Source organism: Theobroma umbraticum, unplaced genomic scaffold (assembly GCF_002168275.2).
Source record: "Theobroma umbraticum cultivar Fairchild unplaced genomic scaffold, ASM216827v3 scaffold_146.0, whole genome shotgun sequence".
In the NCBI taxonomy this organism is placed as follows: Eukaryota; Viridiplantae; Streptophyta; class Magnoliopsida; order Malvales; family Malvaceae; genus Theobroma; species Theobroma umbraticum.
In genome coordinates, this window is record NW_018397265.1 from 7,588,980 (window position 1) to 7,606,863 (window position 17,884).

The window sequence follows — 17,884 nt, forward strand, 5'->3', positions numbered from 1 at the left end:
AAACAGTAGAGTTAGGCAATGGGACAACTGGGACAGTAAATAGTTATTAATGAACTAATACCGGTGTATTAGTCAGAGTTGGATCATTGGAGGATGATGAGAGGATAAGACCATGAGGGAATCAGATTGCATTTTGGACCAGAGTGGTCGACTGGTGCCCTTTTGTCTTTGTTGCTGCTCCATTTTCTTTCTTGGGTCAACTTAATGTTCAGTCTTACGTCCTTAACTTGTTCAGAGCAATTGCAACGTGTCCCGCACCATTAATTTTTCAGCCCCTATCCCCCAACCGGCCAACCCTCCCAGGCCCCAGCACTTTGCAGCTACCAGTTAAATTCAATGCCCTTTCACTTCTTCTTTTCTTATTCATTTTTCTTGATTTTCTACTATTTTTAATTACAAAAGTTCTAAATTTAATTTCCATTTTAGATGGAAACATATCAAGACAGATAAAAATAAAATTTTATCCAACTTAAACTCAATTAACAATTTAAATACCTTTATTGAATCTCACTTAACTCGATTCAATTTTTCTTTTAAATAACAAACAATGCATGCTTAATATACAATTGAAAGATTTAATATCAACGAGAAAAAATTTCACTTATGTTTTGAGTAAAAAATTAATATAAAAGGAAAGAAAATGGTAAGATTTAACAATGAGACAAATTACATAATTGATAGCATGTTTCCCATGAACCATTTATCTCAATATAACTGATTTTGAATTAAAATTTTAAGTGATTAACAACAATTAATTCAATCGAAAAAACTAATCGTTTTAATTTTAAACGATTTTGAGTTTCAGAGACCGTTGTTGTATTCCAAAACATCTTATAATAATCGAGATCCCCATAATGGAAAGAGAAAGAAAAAGAAAAACCTTTGACAAGTATATATATATATATATATATGAGAGGGTGGAAGGTGGAGATAGAGACCCATTATCCATTGTCCAATTTTCCATATGGTTTAAACAGAATCTTGGGGACTGAATCATCAGTTGTTTTGAATTGAAAGAAAGACAAAAAGGATCTTGAATAGTTGTGAAAACCCAAGATACTCTTTATCTCATGAAAGTTGGCCTCTTCTCTTTATACCTTAATTTGCATTCAAAGCATTTGGAGCTGCCTCATCAGCATATTATTCCTTCTAACCTTGCTTTCTATATATATATATATATTATATATTATATTACTTTAATTATATGCCAAAACTTTGAACATATTCCAGCTGAGAACAACACAACTCATTGTCCAAGGACAATGCCACTACATTATTTTTATGACATGGTTAAATTTCATTATTGAAACAAAGATATACGAAATTTCAAAAGGTCTAATTAAAATTTAAATTTATTATAGGATTTTTAATTTTGTATAATTAACGGTTATGAATCTCACGTTATAAGCGATCGATAAATACTATCTAAAAATATTTTATAAAATTAACCCGACACCTTAGTATGGATCTTTTTGTTCATTTTTTTTCAAAAAATTAATTTATGTTTTAATAATAAATTCAACATGCAAGTACAAGATTGAATAATTTATAATTTTTTTTAAGGTGAAATCATGGAAAGTGAGTGAGGAAGATTGAAAGCAACAATTCTTGTTTTAATTGTTAATCAAAATATTGGGAGCATTTAGTAACTAAATATGGTATTTGTCATTTCATGCAAGAGCATCTCCCTAGTTTTGTGCTGATTACTACAACAAAATCTTAAACCTAGAAAATCACCTTGTTTAAGACAACAAATGGTTTTGTCACATTGTGTTTCTTTTGGAGCAGAACCTTTGATTTTTTTTAAGAATGCTTTTGATGATTATAATGTTTTATTGTTGGACTTCACCAAAACAAAATACAACAAAGTTAATGCCCAATTCACATCTGCAGCCACTCAAGAATCCTACTGGAATATTTCCTTTTCTCCCTCTATATATAATTTGACAAAATGTTTATATACATATAATATTATTAATCAAGATATCTTCTAAACCGACTTAATACACTCAAGATTTTACTATTATAATATATCTCTGTCGAATCTTAATTGATAAAGAAAGAGAACTCATTTCTTTATCAACTGGGTTAATTCGTATTGAGTAAAGGTCGTGAATGTTGCTTTAAAGAATACTTGTCTTATTTTCGGGATTAATTGTCTTGTATTACTAGTCAATTGGCCCTCTCCAAATTAATTCAACATCTATTTCTAGGACACCTTGGTGAGAAAAACGTTTACGTTTGATTGGAAAAGGACAAATTGGTTGTTGTTGAGACAGATTTTGTGGATGTAAGAAAAGAGCATGTTTCACATGCATCATGGATTCACATGTATTTGAACAATTTGATAAGGAGAAGAAAAAAGAAGGAAGAAAATTGTTATAGCTTTAACTCATTAAAGATTTGATTAATTAATAGTTATCTACACCAAACAATATTAATTTTACATAATAGTCGATATAGAATGAGTCACGAGATATTATCGTCATTTAATTAAAGTCTAATTGAAGCGTTATGGTAAGTTCTTAATCGTCATAGCATAAAAGATACTCACGTTTCCTCAAGTAGACAAGAGTAAGCCTCTGATTTATTTAGAGGCGTGGAGGTTAGTGCAACTTATTTTCAATGTTATCCCTACATTTAACTAATACTATACATACTACAATTTGCTTCTAGATCATCCTTATTGAGTAGATGAGTGCCACAAATACTATAATAAGGAGTGGGATGTGAAGAGAAACGCGTGGATGTTTGGTTCCAGAAGGAAAGACTTGATAGAGTTAGTGGGGTGGGCAAATGTTATACCTAAAAACACAACATCATATGCTAGTTCTTCAGTGCAATGCTAGAATTTTGGAATTTTTTTGACATATGGATGCAAACAAAAGTTTTCGGCAGTTACAGGGCCAGCCCGGACCAGGTCGGACAATCACTTACCGTCAGGGTGTTTCTTCATCAAACAATAACTAGACTCGGAAACTGAATGATGCAAAGAGACAACCTTGCACATACCTTAACAGCCCGTTGAGTGCTTTTCATGACTACTTAGGTAGGTAAGTAGATAAAAGGCAAGATGATACTTTCAATAACTAGCACAGAATAAATTGTTATTTTTATTATTCTACATACAGAACTTGTTATGAAAAGAAAGGTCTTCCTATACTCCAAGGATGCTCAATTTTAAAGCACAGTAGTTTAGATGTTGACAGAAAATATTCTTTGGTACTTTTTATCATTTTTAAACAGATGTGTTGGTAAACCTTAAATCAGGCTTACCCTGGAAAGTTTATCTGGCTTCAGTTCTCTTAGTTGCTCTGTTCTTGTTCTTGTATCTCAGTGGAGCTCATGCCCGGAAAACCCCCATTTATGTCCACTACACCTGCAGACTCAGATATTTTTGTGATCCTCTGTAACTCATCAGTTGCCTCTAAAGGGCGAGCCACTGACTGATCATCAGCCAATTCCTCCTGTTTAGCAGCGTCTTTCAGAGCAGACGATTTTGGGCGTCGAATGGCTTCAGCAGCTTCTGGCATTGCCACAGGTGGTGGCTGGGGAGGAACCCATGTACGTTGAACTGGTGGTTCATTGGTTTTCACCCCATAAGGTCCAGCCTTAAGTTCATCTTCATTTTCAACCTCTGTGATTCTGACATTTTTCCGTTGCCACCAAGGTGTCGAGCTCTCATCGTCAACCAAATAGTTTAACCCATTGTCTTGAACTTTTTGAATCAAGCCATCGCCACTTCCATGAGACTGGAGTACCTGGCTGGAGCCATTTTGGGCCTCCCAAGGCTGCTCATTTAAAAACACAAATAATACTCACATTTGGGCAAATTAAAGGCACCTTGGCAGGACCCTTTATAAGTCATATTTCTCAGCAAATGAAAGCAGTAGTACCAATATTTTCCAAGAATTCTAACATTCTAATGGCATGAATACAGTGGCAATTTCAAAATTATCCCAAGAAATAAAACATGGTGACCAAGATTTGATTATATTTCTGTAGATTGACCCTCCCCAGACCCTGAGATGCAGAAACCTGATCCAGAGGGCCACTCTTTTCATCCAAAGCATCAAATCAGTAACTATTTGGTAAATAGATTAGTTATGGTCCCATATAGGTGATCAACAAACTCGTCAACTATAATACTTAAAATATCCAATTTTTCCAAGATTTTAAGTAGTTAACCACATTGAAGTGGAATCCTAGTAGTCTATGTATATAATGCAAGAGGAAAATGACCCAAAAGATTAATGAAAACCTCCAAAACACACCTTAGTTCTTGGTGCTATGCGAGGATTTGATGGTTGCTGGTTAGGGTTGGGAGGCATATCATTGATTTCCTGCATAAGAATCAGAAATGGCAGAGTTACCATTGATGCAATAGACAAGCTAATATCAACATAGAAATGTAAACTGGTTTACTCTGATATTTGAAGGTTTCTCCCCTCTCTGGACCATGGCCATAATCTGCAACATAATTACAAGTCTCAATTAGTAAAATTGCTTCAAAACCTATCCAAAAATATAATTTTTGTTTTGAAACTGTTAGAGACAGACTGTAAGACCAAGTAAATTAAAAATTCAAACTCAGTCATAGCTTGGACTATGTGAATTAAGGATAGCAAGTAAACTATGCAATACAGAGGACTGTGGAACATTATTATAGTACTTCTTTTTAAGGATGTCTGAGTAGCAAAAAGATCAAGAGAATTACTACCTCCATATATGACTTTGGGTGAGGTGGTTCCGCAGATGCAGGCGGTGAGGCAGATCTCACTGCACAGGAAATCCTTGTTATATGGTACAGGAATTCAAACTGTTTAACAGACTACATAACTAACTTCCAGAATATGAATCACAGGTAAATTACCTGAGCGCACATCAGCATCTGCCATGCCATTCACATAGGATTGCTGCAAAGTCATTTTTTATTCAGTAATAACTCATCTTGCACACCTCAAACAGGGATCAGGGAATTTATTTTCCAATACAGATATAAAGCATTCAGAGTCAACACCTGGTTTCAGCATACCTTTGTACTTGAGGCAGATACTCTGTGATCTTCATGATCAACAAATGTTCTGCTAGAGCTATTAGCTTGTCCTAATGGTTAGGCAAACACGAGAATTTAGTAATGAACTTAAACAACTAATCAACCACCATTGGGGGGTCTTATGCAGAAATCTAAACTACATTCAGGCACAAAAAGCTAACAATAACACTATTTATCATAATTTGATAATAATAATAAGGCATAATACCTTAAAAAGTCCCTAAATTATTCAAGAAAATTCAAATAAATCTTTATTTTTTAATTGTATTTAATCAAGCTGTTATACTTTTAATTTGAACCAAATACATCCTTGTACTTTCATTTTGAGTCAAATAAATCCTTCTAACTAATAGTTAACGCAATCAAAATGGCACTTGTCATTCTATGCCATGTGCAACTGATGTGGCATACTGACATGCCATAATGGATGATGACATAATCATGTGGTATTTTTTACCCTCCACATCAATGCCATGTGGATATAAAACGATAAGTGGCATTTTGACTAATGATAATTAGTCAACCATTAGTCATAAAGACTTATTTGACTCAAATTAAAATACATGGACTTGATTGAACGCGATAGAAGAATAAAGATTCATTTGAAATTTCTTGAATAGTTAAGGGACTTTTTTGAGCATTTTGCCTATATATTTATTGCATAGCAACAGGAGAAAATCAGACTTAAAAAACCAAAACAAATGCATTTATTGCATCATTGTATTGTCTAGTTTACCACGAGTTGAGAAGCTTTTGTGGGCCAGAAACTTGAGAGAATGCTCTACAAGTCAGGTATCAACATTCACAGCTGAGATAATTTCCAGCATGATGTTTATTAACCAAGGACGTGGTACAAAACACTAGTATTTCCTCTAACTAGTGTTCATTTAATAATTTCTGGGGATCAATTGTTGGTAATGCAACAATTCAGATATAAGCAAGGGCATAAAAGGAAAAGTTCAAGAATCAAAGTCCACGAATGTTTCATAGTTTGACTAAAAGTAGGATCTAAGCACCTTCCAATTTCCTTATGGCATTACTCATTGACTTCATTTCTTGTACTTGCACATCTATCAGATTCATAAACTCCTCAAAGCGCCTTCTCTCTGACAAGGATCAAACTAGGTTCAGTAAATCAAGAAGATAATTACTTAGGCATAAGGAAAAAGACCAATAACACATAAACAAACTACTCAGTAAAACAAAAAGGTCATTAGAATCCCACCTTCATTTTTGGAGTTCAACATTTCCTGGCTTGCTCTTGCAACATCAGCAGCTGCAGCTGCAGCTGCTTTTGCTGCAGCAGCTGCCTCTTCTGCCAAACTTGGTTTTGCATCACTTTTCTTGGCATTTTCATTCTCTTCTTCCAACACAACTTTACGAATCCAAGACTTCAACCTTGGGATAATAGCATTCTAAAACAAAAAAGACATTATCTGAACATGCAATATAACTGTGAGAAAACCCTAGGTTATGCAATTTCACTTGAAGTGGGATATAAGCAGTTTGAAGAGATGGCAACCGAATATGTAAGTTAGGCTAGGCATTAACATATGATATATCTTACTAAATATGAAATGATAGAAGATGTACTATTTTTTTGGATAATGATACAATAGAAGATATTGATACCTTGATTAATACAGCTGTGCCAGCTCCTGAAGCTGCCAGTACCCCTACAGCAAAAACAGCGTGATACCAGCGAAACTGCCTCCGTGCAAGTGTCCCGGCAGACACAATACCAGTAGGAGCAGCTGCTACAGGCTGGGGAGTTTGCATTGTGGCTTGAGTTTGAACGCTAGATGAAGGCTTCACTTGTCCATCTGGTTGCAGTATGATACAGTAACAAAACAGCATCAGTGATGCAAGGATAAGAAAAAAGGCTTGGCTCCCACTTTACTAATACAATGTATTACCATGGTTCGAACTAGCAGGCTGTGTACTAGGAGGAGGGTCCTGTTAAGAATCAATGAATGCTTCATAAGAAACATATCATGAGAATAAAAATATCAAGATAATAAACCAAACCAAAACAATTAGTATCTTTCTTACAGGCACACGCCGAAAAGCTTCATCAATTTCCTCCTTTGTAAGGCCTTTCCTCTCGAGAAATGATCGTCTATAAATAACAGGGGAACCCCTAACTTTGGGATGTGAAAGAAATTTGACAGCATTCGAAACCTGGTCCTCTCTTATCGGTTCGGAGTTCACAAACACAGATGCTGGAACATTCGGCTTAGCAGCCTCTGGCCTAACATCTTGTTGAACCTCATTTGCTTGTTGTACAACCTCTGCAGCAATGGATTTCTAAAATTAGAATCATTCATCTATCCTACACATACAATTTTTTTTTCTTCTTTTTTCCCTTTTAATTGCTTCCAATTTCTCACTTTCCCCAAGACCCAGAGCTCCTTTTTCATATAATTCAGCTTACAAGACCGCTTCAAAGTAAGGAAATTCATGTAAAAAACTTGGGTTTAATTCTACGTTAATAGAATGTCAAAATTATCAAGTTTACCGACTACAAATACAAAAAAAAAAATCTTGAAGAAAAAGGAGAACGTAATAGAGAAATCAGACCTGGAGTAGTTTGGGGCTTATCTTCGGTGGAATAGGGAGGAGCAGGGGACTGAGTCGTCGCCATAACAAGCTCACTGAGTTAGAAAGAGAAAAAAGTTATACAGGTGAGTATAAAACAAACTAGAATCAATAGTAACAGAAAGAGCCGAAGTCGAAAACAAAAGGTGATTCCGGAAAACAAAGCTTACAAGGTTGGTGACGACAGATGATACGAAAAGAAAAGAGTCCGAAGAAACGGGTTTTGCTTATATCGATGCTGCTGCCACCATCATCTTCTCACCATCTATTTTATTCCAACAATCTCAAGCTCAATCTCATCTTCTTCTTCGTCGCTGGTGGCTTTGGGCCTTGTGATTGCTAATACGTAAACGTGGAAAAGAAAAGGAAGACGCCAAATTTTTGGTCCGAAAATCGTATAATATGATTTCTTACTGCCCTTGGTTTCTTGGATTGGGCTTCCTTTGTTCCCTTAAAATCTTTACTCACCTTTTTGGGTTTTTACATATTCATCTAAACCCAACCTTTGAAATAAAATATTTGATCGATTTGTTCGATTCGGTTTTAATTAATTAAAATTTTACAAAAATAATTAAAATTAATCAAATTATAATTAAAGTTTGAAAATAATCAAAATCAACTTATCTTGATCAGTTTTAGCTATTTTAGATAGTAGGGTTTTTTTAATATGAAAAAGGGATTTCAGACTTATTTTTTGAAGTTTATTGCCAAATTATTAACAATATTTATGTATGTAAAATATTTAAGACTATTATTAATGGTTGGTTTTTCAATCAATTCAAATAGACGTCTTTCCTAACTAATATTTTGTTCGAAATTGAATAATATGATTTCTCATTGTCTTTGGTTTCTTGGATTGGTTTTTGGTTCTTCAACTAAAACTTGTTCTAGTTGTGAAATATAATCTAAGAAAAAAAAAGTAATAATAAAGTAAAAGGATGTTATTGGAGTGTGTTTTTATTAATCAAGTGAGGGGTTATTTATAAGCTAATAGCATAGATAGAATTTATAACAGGATATAATTTGAATAATCTAAATAGAATTTATAACGTAAGATAATGTTAAAGGATTTGATTTGGATGGATAATATTAAAATTAAATCTTAATCTTAATCTTAATTCACTTTAATCTATATCCATATTTAAATATGCATAATTAAATCTAAAAATTTAAATCAAATTGTATTTTTATGTTTGGTCTATCAAGCTATTCAACCTATCAAACTTAGTCTAAACTCTTAAATTTCACATAATAGACATTTTATACATATATTCATAACAATACTCACTTTGAAACTTTATAGCTTTCTATACTCACTTTTTTTGGGCTTTATGCTTATGGGTCAAAGGGGAAAGAAAGGTGTCCAAACTTGACTGTTTAATCAGTATTTTGGGTTCAATTTTAAAATTTTGAAAATAAAATTAGCCAAAATCTCATAAAAAAATCAAAAGTGAATAAATTATAACTAAAAATTAAAAATAATCGAAACTAACTTATCTAAATTACTTTTAACTATTTTAGGGACTATGTTTTTTTTGGACATGAGAGGTGTTATCGAGGTTTATTTGTAAATTATTTATAATATATATAATTATATTTAAAACTATTATTATTGATTGGTTTTTCGATACCAAAAATAGAATGAATTTTCTTTAACAGTTGATTTATTGGTTGATGCATTATTTCTCTGTCTAAAAAACAAAGTTCAAATCTCATTTTTTCTAATTATATAAAAAATATATTGATATAAAAATTAAAAAAACTAATAAAAAATCAATTTTAGTCTATTATTTCGAATTTAAACTCTTCCCTACCAACCTTGGGTCGAATTAGGATGAATGTAATTGGATCATCTAGCCTACCTAAAGAAGGGGCTGATATTTGGGGCCAATCCAACAATTTTGGGTCAGGATTCCTTTGCTTGGATATACTATTTGTGACAATGGCATGAATATATAGAGCTTAATTATCATTTCTTTTTTGAAAATAGAGCTTAATTATCATGTTATACACTTAATTGTGTATTTTATTTATTAATAATAAAACTCCACTCAGTTGCTATTTTTGCCAATTTTTTTTTTTTACTTCCTCAAGCAAATACTTTTGTTAAAGAGTTATAAATAAAATAAATATTTTTAAAATAATAAAATTTGATATTATACTTTTATATGCTAAAAATGTTATAATTAGGATCACATTTTAATTATTTATTTATTTTAATCCATTATATGATTATGCATTTAGTTTCTTTCCTAATATTTTATAGGAAATGTATAAAATAAATAACAACACATAGCAAAAATAACAAATGCAAATATCAAAAATAAATTTAAGTACTTTGTTATCATAAACATGTAAATATTTTGCATAATGCATAAAAAACTTTTAAATTATTTAAAAAATTCAAATAAGTGTTTTTTTTATCATATTCAATCAAATTCTTGTATTTTTATTTTGAGTCACATAACCTCTTGTAACTAATAATTTACTAATTATTATTAGTTAAAATATCATTTATCATTTTATATCCAAATAACATTGACATAACATTAATGTAAAGGGTAAAAAAAATTACATGACTATGTTATCATGTCACATCAATATGTTACATTATTATCAATTATGATATGTGAATATACCACATTATTATTAATTATGAAATGTTAGTCTTTCAAGTCAGCGTTACATAATATACAATGACAAATGGCATTTTGATTAAGTCAATCTTTAATCATAAAGACTTATTTAACTTAAAATAAAAATATAAAAACTTAATTGGTTTAAAGCAAAAATACAAAAATTTAATTGAACATAATAAGAATATAAGAATTTATTTGAATTTTTTAAAATAATTTAGGGGTTTTTTGATATTATGTCTAAATATATAATTCAAGGATAAACACATTATATTTGACTTTGAAGAATTAGGAATTAATCACATAAATAATTTTATGTCTATGCATATAGTGTCATGAGTCTATGTCTTCAACTCATAACACGTGTCTATTAAGTGAAAGAAAATACTTATATATAAATTTAAGACTTATCTTATCCCTTATTGATATAAATTCGTGACATATAATATATATTTCTTGAAGAACAAAAAGTTAACAAAAGGTCAACGCTTCAATATTGATTAATGGATAAAAGTATGTAAAACAAGAAGAGTTGTTTGGAAAGAACAAGAAAGAAGCATTATTGTTAGGTAAAGTTTTTCTTAGTCAAGTTGCTAAGTTTCTACCTAACGTTGATTTTAATATAAATTAATGACTAAAATGTCAAAAATATGATTAGACATGATTTATACATAAAATTTAATCGATAATTATTAAACAATGAAATTTATGTTAAATTTTTAAAATAAATATATAATTTTAAATTAATTAATAATAGGTAGAAAGATCATTATTATATTTATATATTTAAGATATACTTTTAATTTAACAAATATAAATTATTATTATTATTATTATTTCAATACTCTCTTTTACTTGTAAGGATCATGGATCGATTACCTAACATGAATCAATTGATCGTAGACAACAACGAGAGAGGCGTGTCTCGATTTTAGATTGGATATAAGTTCTAAAAATTCAACATGATTTCAAAACACCGCTTCAATTATTTATTTATTTTAATTATAATAGAAAATTTATAAATTTGATAAAAACAGCTGCATTTAAATCTTACACATTAGGAGAACTAGATCCCAAAGAAATATACTTGAATCTATTTATGGTATATAGCATTCACTAGAGTTAGTAAACTTTCACGCATTAATCGGATAGCAAAATTCACAGTTTTTAAGATTCCGTTTAATTGATATTTTCATTTATTTATTTAAAAAAACAAAAAGTAAAAGTATTAATCATTTGAAGGAATATATATTTTCATTCTAAGTCCATTTGCAATAGCTTAATGATTAAAGCAAAAGACAAGTCCACTGCAAATACTAATAATTGTCTTCCATTTTGGACTTGTGATATCTTATTTCCTTCAACCTTTTGTAGTTTCTGTCTTGCACTTTCCCTTTTTATTTATAACCTTTGGACCCTATATTGAAAGCACATGCATGGCTTGCATTCAATGATACCTTTGAAACCCAAATGACTATAAATAATATAAAAATTGAATACGTTCTTATCAGCTTAATAACCTATTGGAACTTTTTATTTGATAATTTGTAATCTTTATGACATTTTATGTGTAATTATTAAAAAAAAAAAGGATTAGATCCAAGGGCAGAGGGAAAGGGGCGACACCATCAATTTTTAATTAATTAATTTTTATATATAATTAAAAATATCTAGATTTGTCGCTACTACACAAATCAAATGTGTTGTTTTGGAATAGTGGTAAGAAACTTAAGTTAATCTTTAGTGGCCTAGGTTTAATTCTTTTTAGGTCTAAATTTTGAAATTATTTTTCTTTTTTTTTCTCTCCTTTATAAATATACTAAACCTTTTCTTTTAATTTCAACTTTTTTTTCCTTTAAAAGCATGAAATCACGTTGATTTTTTTTCTTTCATGTCAAGCACAATCTACAATGCTTAATGTAAAAATCTAATATTAATTTTTCTTTGTACTTTATGTCTTTTATATTAGTGAATCTGAAAACTTATATAAATTTAAATTGTTAATAAAATTTTATGTTATAATTTAATCAAATACAATTTACGATACCTAATGTGCAAATCTAATGTTAATTTTGCTTTCTACTTTATGTCTATTTATATTGGTGAATTTGAAAAGTTATATAAATTTAAATTGTTAATTAAATTTTATATTAAATTTTAATTTTATATCACAAATGATTATTTTTTTACTCAGAATCGAATCATTGACCTGATCCATAACTCAATCCATGTTCTTGTATGATTACTATGTAGCCACTCTTCATACAAAATCTTCGATCTACCATTGATTAGATCCAAAACATACAATAGCAAATAAGAAATTAATTATTAGGATTAGGTGGTAGATCAATCCATAAATATTAAAGAAATAATTAGAGATCGAGGGAAGGTTTTTTCTTTTGAACAACCTCGAAGTAAAGTAACGATGGAAAGATTCAAATTTTATTGTTTTAATTAAAGAATCATGCACTAACAGTTCTTTTAGTTAATTATTGTAGTATTAAAATATTTGCTTTTACTCATGGTTGGTTGGCGAATGTTTTCAAAGGGACCATGTGATTAACTTCATAATTAATTAGAACCCTAAATTAAGTTCTTAGACAAGAGCATGGTAAACTGTGTGTTTAGGTATTAACCCAAATTTTTTAAATCCTAGAAGGCTCCTAGGAAACAATCACATCAATTTTTTTGTGCATCAATATGGTGACTATATGCACGAAATATTTAACTATATTCTCATAATTAATTAATTTTGAGATGTACCAATACTTGGTAATGGTAATAAAATATGCATTGATCTTTTGTCTCGTTTGTAAAATTAAAAAATTTCAGTCTCGTAATCATAATTATCCTTTATTCATATTATATAATAATAAATAAATAATTATAAATTTATATATCGCATGCCCTTACGGTCGAGAAAATCCAACAAAAAGTCCAAGATAGTTAGTGAAGTAGATAAAGGATCTGATGATTAAAAGAAAAAAAAATAAAAAGGAATAATAGGATGACTTGCTCATAAATCTCCATAATTATTTACCAAGAAATTATATATTGGAATTGAATTTATTTATCAAAATTCCTGGGAAATTATTAAACTGAGAAACTAAGAGGATAGGCATAGAATTTTGTGAAGTCTCAAATATTTTTTCCTCCACATTCTTAGATGTATCGAAATATGGAAGGGTTTCTTTGACTGAATCGTTCAACTTGCAGCACCTCGATATGGAAGCTTGGACGACAAGTCTAACATTAACCATTTGATTCCCAAGATTCATTTCGATCCAAACTTTACAATTACATTAGTTTGGATTACATGTGAAAGGGTTGAAGTATTGCCAGAAAAAGCAAAAGCCAAGTCTACCTAGTACAGGAAACAAAGAAGAAGAGTAATATAGACAAGTCTTAATTAACCAAACCTCTGAAAGCCAAGTCTATCTAATACACCATTAATGGAAAAAGGCTGACCGGCCTCTATGTGTAAGCAGGATTCTTGGCAACTGATCAAGAGGTTCAGACTTTCTAATAAAAAATTAACGATTATCAGATTTAATATTAACTAATTAGTTTCTTTCAATGTGACATATGACATGATTATGTAACAGTTAAAAAATTAATGTGATTAAGTCATGTTAATTGATATTGAATGCAAGAGTTTGTTAAAATTAAACATTTATTCTTTGAATACATTAAAAATATAAAGGCTAGCCTGTATACAGAAGGTTTGTGTACAGGTTCTATTTTGTTGATGCTTAATCTGGTAGTGGAGGTTCACTTTGGGAGGTAGGTTAGGCTAACCTCAGGGAGGTGAACGAGTTGGAAAACAGGTGGAAGGGGACTACCAGATGACACTGCAGATTATTTTTTAATGGAGTGGGTGCACGCTGTTGCTATATATGCCTCCTAGCTTATCTATATTTTATATGTCTTCTTATTATAATATAATCTCATTAGTTTTCCAAAAAAAAAAAAGAAAACAAAGGCTGTTTTAATATTAATGTCAGCCTTCTTTTATTACTTTATTATGCCTAGATTAATTAACACGTATGACCTTAATAAGCATGAGCTAGTTCTAGGAATGTTCTTGTCAAAGTGATAAAGGAGATTCAATGGTAAATGAAAAGGTGTAGTAAGTGGAGAGGGCAGTTGGATATAGAGAGGAATTTCTTCTGATGAAACAAACACGAAATGAATAATAGGAAAAAGTGAGAAACGTGTTTGATTTTCTAGCTAATTAATAATACATTGTCGTGACATTAGAAACAATGGTATAGTCTAGAACGTCATTTTTGAAAGGACGACCATGTCTTGGAAGCCTAAACTCAGTCTATAAATAGCAGCTTGAAGCTGCATGAAGGATGTATCATTTAGCTCTAATATCTCTATTCGTGTTAGCTGAAGTGTTTAGGAAACTAAGCCTGTTTTCTTCGTAAAAGTTCACAGCATTGTATTGCGCCTTAGACAAGGTTAGTTCGTTGATTGATTTTGAGAATTGTAGAAAGTGAGCAATTACCGACGAGTTAATTAACGTAAAGATCTTATGTTTTCATTTCGTGAGATAAAATTTTTCTCTGGAATTGTTGTTTTGGTGTTTCCAACTGTCTTCCTAGCTTTGGCTAGAGGAACTTACCCTTTCACTTTATTTAAATTTTTAATCAAATTATTTTGCCTTTGAAAAGACAATAAAAAAGAACTTTAATTTCTTGATTGATATTCTTGCATGTGGGTACATATTCCATGCATGCTTTTTCTCACTCCAAAAGGTTATGAATCCATTGCTGGTTTAAGTTTGTCATGCATGTTTCTTTTAACTGTAAATTTTGTAACTTTTTTGGCAGTAAGAAGTCATGGAAATGGCAAAGCACTCTGCTGAAGTGGTTGTTGAAGGACTGAAGAAGATCCTCATCAGGTTTCAGTATCCAATATTCGGTTATCTATTCAGAGAAAATAATATTAGGTTTATTAACCAAGGTCTGAGAATTGCAACTAATGGTAGATAGGACTAAGAAAATATTTATTTGTTAGTTGCAGGGAGAGAGAAGGCCTGGATCAGGAGGTTCAAGGAAAAGTTGAGAGGCTTATTGCTGAGCTCCAAGGGAAAAGGCCTCCATTCGACCCAGATGCTCGAAGGATTGAAGATGGCTTTGACTTCTTCAAGAAGAACATATATGAGTAAGATGGCAAACTCTGACTAGAATTCATCCCTATCTGTAGCAATTTTGAAGAACTTAATGTAGTTTAACTTTTAACCAAACATTGTTTTGACTTTGTTAGTTCAATTATTAAAAAAAAAAAAACATAAATTTCTATTTTTTTAAGTTATAGTTCAATACAAACGAAAGATTCAGAGATCAATTTTGTGAAATCAATTATTTCTAAAATTAATTAATTATTAATAACAAGTGTAGTTATCTTTATGTGTCGACTTTAATCAACTTATCTATCATGTTATATACAATCTGAAAGATATATCAAATTTATTAGCTTTCCACCTAAGTTTTTAAGATTTCAATGTGGAGGGTAACATTCTACCTAGATGCATGCTTGAGAAGAACCAATACTTCTAATGCTCATGGAAATTGGAAACAAGATGTAGTGGAGAACTTAATCAATGGATACTGACACTAATTTTTCTGCTTTAATGCAGCCAACATCCTGATTATTTCAGAGAACTTGCAGAAGGCCAACACCCGAGGGTAAATCACTTTCCAACCCAAAGTTCTTAATCACTTTTTTTTTCTAATTTAATAATGATTAATTAAGGTTATGTAATGCTAATTTATTAATTAATCTGCTGTTAATTCATTGTTCAGTTTTTGGTCTTTTCATGCTCGGATTCCCGAGTAAGCCCCTCAGTTGTTCTTAATTTCAAGCCAGGAGAAGCTTTCGGTGGCCGCAACATTGCTAATATGGTTCCTCAATTCGACCAGGTTAATTTCCCAAACCTTTTTCTTTCTTTTGGTGAAGTAAATTCTTATTTAAAAAAATAAAAAAGTCCTTTTAATAAAAGAAAAATTGTTCTTAATTAATTCTTACATCTATGGTCAAGCAGAAAAATTCATACTGATACTAATTTTATATTTTATCACATATCCCTTTAATAATAAATGAACAGATTAATTATTATCAAGCTACAAATTTAAATATTTGATTCAATAATAAATACATATATTTTGAAATCTACATTTCTCCTAATATTGTTTATTGCTTATATTGCACAGCTGAGACACACCGAAATTGGTTCAGTCATTGAATATGCTGTTAAAGCTCTTGAGGTGAAACATCTAAACTTTAGAATTCAACTCTTGTGTTCATTTCTCTTTATTTTTCCCCTGCCCTTCCTCCCCAGTTTTGTTCCTCGTATCAGAAATTTCTGTGTAACAAATGGAAGACAAAATACATTTACAGGTACAAAACATCCTGGTCATGGGACATAGTCGTTGTGGTGGGATAGAGAGGCTCATGAAGCTTCCGGACAAGAGTACTACTTAGTAAGCCTGTGAACTCAAATTTTTTGTTCTGAAAGATCCCACAAGTTTTTGTCAGATAAAAAGATTGGATTCTCATTTGTCTAACTTCATCCAACATGAGTTGTGCAGTGACTTCATAGATCAGTGGGTGCAAATTGGTTTGCCAGCAAAGCTCAAGGTCCTGGCAGAGGCTAATGATCTGACATTTGAAGAACAATGCAGGCTGTGTGAAAAGGTAAAATCACAAGCTGCCCCAGCATGTTTCTGTCATCAAATTGAACAAGGATATATTCCATGGCAGACCATCTAATTAACAGAAAAGTAATCAATCCACAAATTGTGATGCAGGAATCAGTGAAGAACTCGATGGCAAATCTGCTGACTTATCCATTTGTGAGAAATGCAGTGGTGAGTGGAACTCTGACATTGAGGGGAGGTTATTATGATTTTGTGAATGGAACTTTTGAGCAATGGAAGATGTGTACAGAACCAATGCCTCCAATGCCTATGCCCTTCTAACAATATTTGCAAGTTTTAGACACTTAAGTCTCGTCTAGAGATACAAATTAAACCTGTATGAATAAGGCAGAGCAGCTACTGTGAGCTTAGTTTGCTATTTAAATATGTTGTATTTGTTCTACTGTTTCACTTTGTTCATTTTCACTTGCTTAATTAACTAATTAATTGGGTAAAATACCCCCAATCCCTTAAGTTTTGATCAAATTACTATCAGTTTTTAAAATACACACCCTACCACAAACATCTAAACGATATTAATATTAAATATAAAATATCTAAAATATCTTTTTTTCATTATTTTTTTCCCTCGAGTCGGCCAACGATGTCACTTGCACCGGCTGACCACCCAACACTCTCCTGGAGAGCACCAAGGCTCCCCAAGGAAGCCTCCGATTGAGAGTTTTTTTTTTAAATTAAAAAATTTTGATAAAATTATATAATAATAATTTGTAAAATTAATAAAGGGTAAAATTATATTTTTAATATTACCACATCATTAAATTGATGAAAACATTAATGATTGATTAACGACTGGACTTATATATCCAACGAAAATTATTTTTTTAAAACGAAGTATTTATTTTGAAAACTAATAAACACGCTTA

General features: G+C 31.1%; 2 protein-coding genes across 3 annotated transcripts; one reads left to right on the top strand and one right to left on the bottom strand.

Moving 5' to 3' along the window:
• Positions 1–3,058: 3,058 nt before the first annotated feature.
• On the bottom strand, positions 3,059–8,048 carry PEX14 (peroxin 14). The gene is made up of 13 exons (XM_021436739.2): positions 7,825–8,048; positions 7,637–7,710; positions 7,109–7,347; positions 6,973–7,012; positions 6,689–6,879; positions 6,282–6,471; positions 6,073–6,162; positions 5,036–5,106; positions 4,874–4,916; positions 4,721–4,779; positions 4,426–4,470; positions 4,275–4,343; positions 3,059–3,791 (listed from the first exon to the last, which is right to left on the bottom strand). Exons 2-13 carry the CDS (start codon positions 7,698–7,700, stop codon positions 3,306–3,308), a joined length of 1,587 nt encoding a protein of 528 aa, XP_021292414.1. The 5' UTR covers positions 7,701–7,710; positions 7,825–8,048; the 3' UTR covers positions 3,059–3,305.
• Positions 8,049–14,663: 6,615 nt separating this feature from the next.
• LOC110422662 (carbonic anhydrase 2-like) lies at positions 14,664–17,400 on the top strand. 2 transcript variants are annotated; one of them, XM_021436666.1, is made up of 9 exons: positions 14,664–14,756; positions 15,129–15,199; positions 15,316–15,462; positions 15,938–15,986; positions 16,104–16,220; positions 16,512–16,565; positions 16,699–16,781; positions 16,890–16,995; positions 17,109–17,400. In XM_021436666.1, the coding sequence occupies exons 2-9, from the start codon at positions 15,138–15,140 to the stop codon at positions 17,277–17,279; spliced, it is 789 nt and encodes a 262-aa protein (XP_021292341.1). In that variant the 5' UTR covers positions 14,664–14,756; positions 15,129–15,137; the 3' UTR covers positions 17,280–17,400. The 2 variants fall into 2 exon arrangements, with proteins under 2 accessions (XP_021292341.1, XP_021292342.1); XM_021436667.1 differs by having other exon boundaries at positions 15,322–15,462.
• Positions 17,401–17,884: the final 484 nt, after the last annotated feature.

What these genes read in the sequence shown, in the direction of transcription:
- LOC110422662 (XM_021436666.1), top strand. Translation starts at nt 15,138, where the DNA reads ATGGAAATGGCAAAGCACTCTGCTGAAGTGGTTGTTGAAGGACTGAAG. An exon ending in CCGGACAAGAGTACTACTTA is followed by an intron (nt 16,782 to 16,889) that starts GTAAGCCTGTGA and finishes TGAGTTGTGCAG; the next exon opens with TGACTTCATAGATCAGTGGG. An exon ending in AATGCAGGCTGTGTGAAAAG is followed by an intron (nt 16,996 to 17,108) that starts GTAAAATCACAA and finishes ATTGTGATGCAG; the next exon opens with GAATCAGTGAAGAACTCGAT.
- PEX14 (XM_021436739.2), bottom strand. Translation starts at nt 7,700, where the DNA reads ATGGCGACGACTCAGTCCCCTGCTCCTCCCTATTCCACCGAAGATAAG. An exon ending in GCCTGCTAGTTCGAACCATG is followed by an intron (nt 6,880 to 6,972) that starts GTAATACATTGT and finishes TACTGCAACCAG; the next exon opens with ATGGACAAGTGAAGCCTTCA. An exon ending in GCACAGCTGTATTAATCAAG is followed by an intron (nt 6,472 to 6,688) that starts GTATCAATATCT and finishes TTTTTGTTTTAG; the next exon opens with AATGCTATTATCCCAAGGTT.